Source organism: Myotis daubentonii, chromosome 2 (assembly GCF_963259705.1).
Source record: "Myotis daubentonii chromosome 2, mMyoDau2.1, whole genome shotgun sequence".
NCBI classification, from domain to species: Eukaryota; Metazoa; Chordata; class Mammalia; order Chiroptera; family Vespertilionidae; genus Myotis; species Myotis daubentonii.
Window position 1 is genome coordinate 34,916,630 of NC_081841.1, and position 10,817 is coordinate 34,927,446.

The 10,817-nt window shown below is 46.6% G+C and overlaps 1 protein-coding gene across 1 annotated transcript; it reads right to left on the bottom strand.

The window, feature by feature from the left end:
* Nucleotides 1-252: 252 nt before the first annotated feature.
* On the bottom strand, nucleotides 253-1,071 carry LOC132226079 (THO complex subunit 4-like). The gene has a single exon (XM_059680965.1). The coding sequence runs from the start codon at nucleotides 1,051-1,053 to the stop codon at nucleotides 253-255; it is 801 nt and encodes a 266-aa protein (XP_059536948.1). The 5' UTR covers nucleotides 1,054-1,071.
* Between the last annotated feature and the right edge of the window lie 9,746 nt (nucleotides 1,072-10,817).

The window sequence follows — 10,817 nt, forward strand, 5'->3', positions numbered from 1 at the left end:
TACTTGTATGTGTTGTTTTAGTGTGTAATATGGAAACGTGAACCACTCAAGGTTTTGTGGGTTTACTTAAAGTTTCCTGTTGTTTGTATTTTGTTTTTAATATATTTTTTATTGATTTCAGAGAAAAGGGTGTGGACAGAGTCAGCGAGGAATGAATGGAAACGGAGACAGCGTTCATCAGTTGATCAGCATCGTAGGCAGGTCCTAGCCAGGTTGTCCAGGCGCAGCTGCACGCGCGGACTTGCTGGTGCTTTAGCTGGTGTCCATCCTCGCGTTGTAATCGTCCAGCTGGGCATCCCGCTCCTCTACGGAGATCTGCTGCCTGGAACCCCGGCCGGTGCCCCAGCTTCTGCCCCAGCCGCCTCCGCGGGCGCCTCTGCGGGTGCCGCCACCGAAGCCTCCAGATCCCGGGTTCCAGGTCCTCCCGCCTCTGTTGCCACTGGGCCCCGGCCTGCGCCGCGTGTCTGCCTGTGAGGTGAGGAGCTGGATGCTCATGGGGCGGCCGTCCAAGGGGACGCCGTGGTACCGCCGCATGGCTGCCAGGGCGTCTGCCTTCCGCTCAAAGTGCACGTGGGCCGTGCCCAGGCTGCGGCCAGAGCGGTCGCAGTGCAGGGCGGCCTTTTTCAGGGTCCCGCAGTCCGCAAACAGCTCCTGGATGTCCGCGTCCGACACCCCGAAGTCCAGGTTGGACACCAAAAGTTTGCCTCCCGTCCCCGGGCCGGCGCCCCCGCGGAAGCGGCCGTCAAAAGGGTCGTGTTGCCGCCTGTCGGGAAGCTGTCTGGGTCGGCTGTAGGGCGCCGGCCGGTTCCTGCCTCGGCCGCCCGCCGCGCCGTCTTGGCCGAGGGCCGCCCGGTTCCGGTTCCGGTTCCGGTTCCGGAAGGGCCCGCCGCCTCGGCTCACTGGTGCGGTGGCCTGCGCTCCGCCATCGCGGCCTCCCTGGGAGCCGGCCCGGCCTGGGCCCCAGCCCCCACCTCGGCCACGGCCGCGGCCGCCCTGCTGGCTCCGGTTCAAATTAATGATGTCCTCCAGAGACATGTCCAATTTGTCGGCCATGACCGGGGCGGAATATGCCTTGGCTTGAGCCCGCTCCTCAGCACGTTGGTCCCTCACTTCTGGCAGGAACAGAGTCCCAGGCGCGCGGTTGTGGATTGGCTTCAGGAGCAGCTTGGCAAGTGCGCGCTGGGGTCCGGGCTGGGCGGGCTGAGCTGTGAGGTGCCTGGCTGAGGTCGCAGTCGTTTTGGACCTTCCCGCACACACGTAGTCGGCTCTGCAGCTACACGTTCTGTCTTTATTCTGTTGCTACATCTGTATTTATACCAGTTGATTTTAATCCTATCCATTCTATTCCAAAGGATAGGCTGATTGTTAAATCCATTCCAAGGTCACTACCCAATCGTTCAGTTAAGCTACCAGGAAGTAACTGAAGAAGGTTCTCCTAAGTAAAGAGGATTTGGCTTAAGGCTGATTGTTCCCAGTGAAAGTGATTAACTACCCGCCTGGCACTCAGTTAAGAGGTTTTACTGATTAGTCCCTCCTTATTCCTGTTAATCCCCAACTCCAGGGAAAAATCCCCACCTGGGGAAACAACCTTTCAGGGAGAGGTGACCTTGGTTAAAACACATAGCGGTAAGAAGGGGAGCAAACATACTGAGAACAGTGTACCATATACACCAGGTCCCTTGGAATCTGGCACACCCTTGAGGAGGAGGGGCCACAGGGCCTGTCACTGACCCACCCCCTCTCCATCTACAGCACGGATATGGTCTCTGGAGGGTGCGTTTCAGGACGAGAAGAGTTAGGAAAGTAGAAGGCAGCAGTTGCCCCTTCTAAAGAGGAATCCCCAAGTGAGGACTGGACCTGGAGATTCTGTTTCTCTCAACACTGTCATTCAAGTCAGGTCTCCTAGGACTGGGTACTCCACAGTGGGTTGGTCGCATTATCGGCCCTTGTGAAATGGCTGCTAAACACATAGATAGAGACATGCAGAGCTACAGAACACACTGCTATGGCTCTTCTCCTCGGTGGACTGGAAACTGCCATCTGACTCATCATGGCTCTGGAACACGGAGGGGGAGGGTTCCCTGTTGCTGCTTAGTTTGTGAACATGAGTTTGGGAAGTCTCTCATCATAGCCACAGGGAACACATGGGTCAGTGTTGAGTGATAAGGGTAGCCAGTTGGCCAAGAAGAGTGTCAGAAAGAAGATATGTTGGCATGAAGTAGAACTTGCCGACTCTCCTAAAGTCACAAAGCTTCCCAGAAACACACACCAACGTGCTTTTGGATTCCGTCTCTGGAAAGGCCAAAAGGAAATGAGCGGAGAAATAAAACATTTTGTGTGTGTGTATGTGTGTGTGTGTGTGTGTGGTGTGTGTGTGTGTGTATGTGTGTGTATGTGTGTGTGTGTGGTGGAGGGGGTGGGTGTGATGTCGTTTTGCCTTTGGGAGGTGACCCAAAGTGGAAGACACCATCCCTTCTGCAGTAGAGTGGGACAGTGGGGCTTATTTGCTTTTGCCCAAACTGGGTGTCTCAGAGGCCAGGGGGGCAGGCCTAGGGAGCGCAGGAGCCCTGTAGACACCACCGGAGGAGTTGTGCTGTGAAGGGTGATGACCCTTTGAAGGGAAACCATGGACCTTGTCATGCAGGGCTCTGCCGCACCCTCCACGCACAGGGAAGATTGGAATGGTTCTGCTCCCTCCCCATGAGCCTTCTTAGTTCCCGGGGACAACACCGGCTTTCACTCTGCTTGCCCGGGGTGCTGAGGTTCTAGGGATTCTGGGTAAAATGGCCAAACCTTTGGATCGCCCCACAAGGTTTGGAAATCAATTCAGGTTCCCCTGTAGATGCTGGCCTAGCACCCCCTCAGGGCAAGTGTGCGACATGGCAGGGATGCGGACAATGTCATGGTGGTTGTTCCCCAGGTGCCCCTTGCAATTGGGTTTGGTCTCCTGTCTCCTCAGATCCTAGGAGACCACATGAAAGAAAGATGCCTCAGTGGGTGCCAGACCGCTCGGTGACACAAAGCACTGTTGGAAGGAAAGGAAACATAGACATTTCGGAGACAAGAAGGATTTGTGGATTTTATCTTTATTTGTGCAAGTTAAAACAAGTTCCTGATCGTGGAAATAAAGCAAAACAACAGAAAACATGGGCTCCGGGTCAGGATTCACAATCACAGTTGTCCTCAGGTCTCCTGCTCTCCCTGCCTCCTTCGGAGAAGAGGGTCAGCAATGAAAGGGTTGGGTAGTGTCATCCCCCCACAGCAGCGGGAAGAAGCTGCCCATGTCCCAGCCACCACCCCCAGGCTCCCTGGGAAAGCAAGGTCCAGCCTCGGGGGGAGAGCCTGTCCTCTGTCCCAGCAGCTCTCCACAGGATCATGGGGGCTCCAGATTTTCTACCTTTCTCCACCTTTGACCTTCCTGCTGATCCTTTATGTCTCTTTTGCTAGTTCCTGGTTACCTCATCCCCCTGGCTTATCAATGTTGAGGTGCCATTTTGCTCATGCCTTGGCCTTTCCCTTCCTCTCTACCTTCACTTCCTGGGTGGTTTTAATAGGGTTACCAGCCTCCCATGCCACCTTTTTATTGATGACTCCCACATTTATGTCTCCTAAACAAATCACTCTGCTGAATCCAGACCGTATATCCAACTGCCTATTGGATAACCTCCACTTGAATATTTAATAAGATCTGAAACTCACCTATCTAAAATAGTCATCCCTTCCTCTAAACCAGTGGTTCTCAACCTTCCTAATGCCGCAGCCCTTTAATACAGTTCCTCATGTTGTGGTGACCCCCAATTTCATTGTTACAAATTGAACATAATTAAAGCATAGTGATTAATCACAAAAACAATATGTAATTATATATGTGTTTTCTGAGGGTCTTAGGTGACCCCTGTGAAAGGGCCGTTCAACCCCTAAAAGGGTCGCGACCCACAGGTTGAGAACCGCTGCTCTAAACAATCTCAATTAATGCAACTACATTCCTCCAGTTGCTCAGGCTAAAATCTTGAAGTAATTCTTGATTCTTCTGTTACTCTCCTACCCTACATTTGGTCTGTCAGCATGTACCATCTCATCTAACAGTATCTATCTGTCTACTTATTTTTTAATCTATCTACTAGAGGCCTGGTGTATGGATTCGTGCACTGGTGGGGTCCCTCTCCCTGGCCTGTGGGTCTTGTGCCAAAACTGGTTCTGCAACATCCCCCAAGGGTCCCGGATTGTGAGAAGGTGCAGGCCTGGCTGAGGGACCCCACTTGTGCACGATCAGGGCCAGGGAGGGACTGAGGGAGGGCTCCAGGGTGTGTCTGGCCCATCTTGCCCAATCCCGATCGGCCGGACCCCAGCAGCAAGCTAACCTACTGGTCAGAGTAGAGCATCTGCCCCCTGGTGGTTGCATCATTGTGACTGGTCAAACGGTCTAATGAACGGTCAGACACTTAGCATATTAGGCTTTTATTATATAGGATTATTTATCCATCTAGTATCTCTGTACCTGTCTATCTATAACTTTTTGTCATCATTTCTTCTCCTGGATTATTGCTATAAATGTCTAATCCCACGGTTTCTATCCTTGACTCCTTCAGTTTATTCATTTTTCAGAGCTTGTATCTGTTCTCCTTAAAAATCATCCAATAGCTTCCCATCTCACTCAGAGTAAAAGCCAATGTCCTTTTATAACCCTAAGATCCTACATAGTTATTTATACCCCATTTATGCTCTGATTTTATTTCCTACTACTTGCCCCTATTCTGTTCACTGCAGCTACACTAACCTCCTTGCTGTTTCTCAAATATGTCAGGTAAACTTGTACCTCAGGACCTTTGCACTTGCTCTTCTCCCTTGCTATATTTTTACAGGTGTCCTCTGGATAGTTCTTTCCCTTTCTTCAGGGCTATATTCAAATTTACCTTCTGGTGATCCCTTCCTTGGCTGCCCCATCTACAATTGCAACCCTCCCTCTAAATTCATTTTTACATTCTTTTTATTTTTCTTTCTTAAGCACTTATAAGACTGTAATATACTATATTTACAGTCAGTTATGTTAATTTTATGTCTCCTTTGGTAGGAAGTAAATTCTATGAGAGCAAGAAATTTATCTAATTTGCCCCAGTGTATCCCCAGCACTAGGATATACCTGACACACACAAAATACTCATTAATTGTTGAATGAGTGAATTAATTATAATAAAGACTAGAGGCCTGGTGCACAAAAATTTGTGCACTCGGAGGGGTCCCTCAGCCTGGCCTGTGTCCTCTCACAGTCTGGGACCCCTTGGGGGATAACCACCTGCTGGTTTAGGCCCGTTCCCTGGGGAATTGGGCCTAAGCTGGCAGTCAGACATCACTCTGGCAGCCTGGGAGCAGGCCTAAGCTGCAGTCGGACACCCTTAGCGCTGCTGAGGAGGCAGGAGAGGCTCCTACCACCACCGCTGTATTGGCAGCCATCAGCCTGGCTTGTGGCTGAGCAGAGCTCCCCCTGTGGGAGCACACTGACCACCAGGGGGCAGCTACTGCATTGAGCTTCTGCCCCCTAGTGGTCAGTGTGTGTCATAGTGACCAGTGATTCCCAGTCTTTCTGCTGTGAGGGTCGGTTTGCATATTACCCTTTTATTATATAAGATAGAGGCCTGGTGCATGGGTGGAGGCTGGCTGGTTTGCCCTGAAGGGTGTCCTGGATCAGGGTGGGGGTTCTGCTGGGGTGTCTGGCCGTCCTGGGTGAGGGGCTGATGGGTGTTTGCAGGCTGGTCACACCCCCTTCAGGATGGGGGTCCCCACTGGGGTGCCTGGCCTGCCTGGGTGAGGGGCTGATGGCTGTTTGCAGGCTGGCCACACCCCTTTCAGGGTGTGGGTCCCCATTGGGTTGCCTGGCCAGCCTAAGTGAGGGGCTGAGGGCTGTTATCAGGCTGGCCAAGACCCCCAGTGACAGAAGCTCCCAGCCTCTCCTTTTTTTCTTTTTTTTATTCTGGGATTTATTTACCTTCTATAATTGAAACTTTGTTGCCTTCAGTGGAGCTCAGAGCTGGCTCCTGCATGCTCCAGCTCTGTGGCCATGGCCAGCTGAAAGCAGGTATCTGGGATTTATTTATCTTCTATAATTGAAACTTTGTTGCCTTCAGTAGAGCTCAGAGCTGGCCAGGAAGCTTGGTTTCCTTCATCACTGGAGCAACCAAGCCTCCTGCTGGCTTCAGCTCCGTGGCTGCCGGCCGCCATCTTGGTTGGGCTAATTTGAATATAGTCGCTCTGATTGGCTGGTGGGCGTGGCTTAAGGCATAGCAAAGGTACAGTGTATTTGCATGTTTGTCTTTTATTAGTGTAGATGAACATAATAAAAAATATAGACTGATAAAACAAACATGTACAGTGTATTGCTTACTTTTATACAACTTGGTGATAACTGTTGTTAAAAATAGTTATTACTTTATTCTCAATATTTCCACATCATCAAAAGTAGAGAGTTCTGTACACAGACCACAGATAAAATACTAGAATTGTGGACTTCTACAAAAATGGTGATTTTTAATATATATATATATATATATATATATATACATATATATATATATATATATATATATATATATCTCAAACTGGGGATTGAGCTAGCAACCTAGGCATGTGCCCTGACCTAGAATTGAACTGTGACCTCCTAGTTCACGAGTGGATGCTCAACCACTGAGCCATGCCGGCCGGGCAAAAATTGGTGATTTTTTTAACTGTAGAAATTTCCCAGTGACTTTTCAAATTCATGATATGAAATATTACTCATGATATACTATTTGAGTACATGACAATTACAAACCACAGGCTTATTAATGATTTCGGGGTCATCAAATTTCAACCTGCTACCAGCAGAGGGTGCTACTGATCCACATTTTCATACCTATGTGTTAAAAGAGTGTTTTGCTGAACTAAGGGGCAGATTTCAATACTGTAAATGACATTATCTTACAAATCTACATTTTATAATACTAAATCAACTACCAAAACATAATTACTTGAGTTTTTAATACCTCTTTTTTTCTCTTTTATTTATTCATTTGTTTAAATTGATAATATTGTACATTAATACAGTACAAAAATATAGACAGAAGTAAATAAATCTCTCTTCTACTCCTGTTCCTTAGTCCCCCAGTTTCTCTTTTCCAGGTTACCATTGTCTCTACTTTCCTCTGTATTTATATGTGTGTTTGTTTTGCTTTGGTTTGTACTATATCGTTTTAAAAATATTTTTAATTGATTTCTTGAGAAAGAGGGAGAGAGAGAGGAGAGAGAGAGAGAGAGAGAGAGAGAGAGAGAGAGAGAGAGAGAGAGAGACATTGATGTGAGAGCTTCCTCCTGCATGCCTCCTACCAGGGATAAAGCCTACAACCCAGGCATGTGCCCTGACTGGGATCAAACCAGCAACCTTTTCATGCACAGGACTACACCCAACCAAAGGAGCTACACCAGCCAAGGCTATACTAATGTTTTAAATCACAAATGGTATAAGCACTATTCTTCACCTTAGGGTTGATTGATAACTTGACCACATAATTTTGGAATTCCATATTAGCCTTAAAGAACATTTCTTTGAAACAGCTGTATTTTATTCCAGTGTGTGAATGAACTGTAATTTATATAACCAGTTCCCTATTGAAGGATGCAAAGGTTGTTTTTCATATTTTTCAATATTTTCACATCATCCAAGCATACTATATTTCACACCCATTCCAAGCATACTATAATAAATATATTTTACATGTATCTTTGTAAATATGTGCAATATTTCTGGAGAGTCATTTCCTAGAGAAAAACAGGTAGCCATCAGGATAATATTAAAGGTAAAGTCCTATCTCCCTATAAGCCAAATAATCATCAAATCATAAAAATACTAGAAAGTAACATGGGGGAATGTTTTTATAATTTTGGAGTCAGGAAAGCCTTTCTATGCCTACCACAAACTCAGAGGTCACACAGAGAAAATTCAAATTTGACTGTGTTTTTTAAAAGTCTGCATGAAAAAAAAAGTCAACAAAAAATAAAAATGACAAACTGTAAAAATGCATATTTAACACATGAAATACAAAATAACCTAAATTTCTTAATATATAAAGAGCCTTTGTAAATTGATAAAATCAAACTCCTATTAAAAAACTGACCAAGAATCCAACCAAATAGAGCATACAAATGGAATACAAATAGCTTTAGACATATGAAACCATATTCATAAGAAAAGAAATGTAAATTAAAATGATGAGATGCTATCCATACTTCACCTATCAGATTGGCAAAGATCAACACATTGTGCTGATGGGAGTGTGGGGAGCCAAGCCGTCTCACGGATTGTTGGTGAGATGATAAATTGATACAAACAGTATGGAAACCAAGTTGGCAATAGCTATCCAAAGTTTTAAAGGAAATCTTGTGGAGTTGTTTTTTGTTGCTGTTGTTGTTGTTTTATTTTTAGTCAAATCTCTCTTGGCCTTAGCTGCATGTATTCAACTAGAAAAAAAGGTTACACAGAGTTTAAAAATAATAACAAAATAATTTAAGGGCAGTATTGTGCCCTTTGAGTAATGTGGATGACAACTGTATTGAGCTATGGAAATTAACATGACAACTGAAAGAATTTCTGAGATCAGGAAATGGGTGGCACATTATTTAAAAGGGGGACTGAAAAGAGTTTCATTCATGAAGGTGTGGGCAGGGTTATAGGGAACAATAAAAAGTGGGGGGCAGGCATCATGGCTTTAGGGGGACATTACCATCCCAGCAAGGGCCAAGGGAGGGAAGAAGTGCAGAACCAAGTGAGGACTGTCACACACCAGGAGCTGAGGAAAAGCCTGAGCCCCTGTCAGACAGGCCTGGAGGGTGGGAGCCAGGAGAATGCATAGCTCAGGCCCTGTCCCCTCCTGCCCACCTATTCTCTGTTGGTGCCTCTTCCTGGCCAAGTTCAATGGGAAATCAAAGGGCAGGAGGGGAGGGGCAGAGGGAGGCTGTCAATGGGGGTCAGTAGACCTTGCTTTATTTCCAGAGGGTAGATCTGGGAGGGCAACAGGTGATTTTCATTCAGAGATACATACCTTGGTGATATCTTCAGAGCCTTGCTTTATTTTAAACTCCCCCCAAGACTATGTTGCCAATTTTCCTTCCTCAGCATTCACTTCTGCGTTCTTCCTTTTCAGAATGAAGCCCATAGATCACTAGAATTCCCAATCCCTTTCTTTCTGGGACAATATCTTTATGAAATTGGCTTCCTGAAGACACTGTCTTTGCTTATTAAAATTTGATTAACAGAAAGCAATTTAAAGGCAACGATTTCTAGACTATAAGGGCACTAGAGAGTACCTTATAAAAAATAGTGCATCTTACACAGAGCAGATTTAAAAAAAAAGTGTTATGTTTGGGCCCATCTATACTAAAGGAGGGTTCCACCATCTGGTTTTCTTCTCATGGTGCCCCTCTCCCCCTCCAATCTACTCTTGGTTAGACGAAATGGTCTCTTGGATCAACCAGAGATGAATCCCAGAGATGTAGCTACTGGCTAATGTCTAACAACATCACAGATTGCATTAGAGAGAAGGGGCTGTGTCATACATATATATGCTATTTACATGGCATGGTTTAATTTCCTTGAAAGGTTATTTTGAAGACTGGGGAGGGAGTCTCTCAGAGGCTCTCTGATTATAACAAGACAGACAGCTGCTTTCAGGTCTGGCAACATAAGGACTCCTTCTGGTCAATGTGCCTTAAGAGGAAAGGACTTGCCAAGTGAACATGCTGTTATCATCTCTACCTACAGTATATCCAAAAGCCAAAGCCCCATCTTGGGTTTCTTTTAGTGAAGTCTGCATGTTATCCCACGTTAACAAAGCCTTAACAGAGCCTGGGTGGGGATGGAGAAACTGTTTCAGCGGAGACTGAACCTTTCTGGCTTACATACTTGATTAATTACTAGAGGGCCGGTGCATGAATTCATGCATGGGTGGGGTTCCTTGGCCTGGCTGGTGATCAAGGGTCTGATGGGGGCTGGCCGGTCAGGAGGAAGGACCACGGGAGGTTGGCTGTGGGAGCGCGCTGACCACCAGGGGGCAGCTCCTGCATTGAGCATCTGCCCCCTGGTAGTCAGTATGTTGTCATAGCAACCAGTCCAATGGTGGTAATAGTTGCTTAGGCTTTTATATACATAGATTATTATTTATGTTGCTGTTGTTAATCCCATTTCCATTGCTTTTAGAGAGAGTGGAAGAGAAGGAGGGAGGGTGAGAGAGAGAAACATGGATGTAAGAGAGACACATCTATCAGCTGCCTCCTGCACTTGCTCCCAGCACTTGCCAGGACAGTTTCTAGGAGTGGAGATATGTGCCCTTGACCAGGAATCAAACCTGAGACCCTTTGGCACACAATCCAATGCTCCAACCACTGAGCAACATTGGCCAGGGCGAAACTGAACCTTTCTGGCTGCCTGCCTGGGGCAGATACCAGAGGAACCCACACTCATGAGTGCTGTTCCCAGCAGAGAAGCTGAGGAAGGTGTTCTGTTAGAACAGCGATTTTCAACCTTTTTCACCTCATGGCACACAAACTAGTTACTAAATCCTGCAGCACACCAAAACAAAAGATGTATGTTTTGTCGATCTGACAAAAAAAGGGTATAATTTTGATTCATTCACACATGACAGCTTTTGTTGTGTTGGCTGTTGTCATTTCTTTTATTTGATAATCTAAGGAAGAAAAGGTCAGTGCCCCTGACCAAATAGTCAGGTATTGTATGTTTTACATTTTTTTGTGGCACACCCTAGAGTGGTGTGGCACACGGTTGAAAATCGCTG

Excerpts from the sequence above, each read along its gene's own strand:
- LOC132226079 (XM_059680965.1), bottom strand. The coding sequence starts at position 1,053 with ATGGCCGACAAATTGGACATGTCTCTGGAGGACATCATTAATTTGAAC.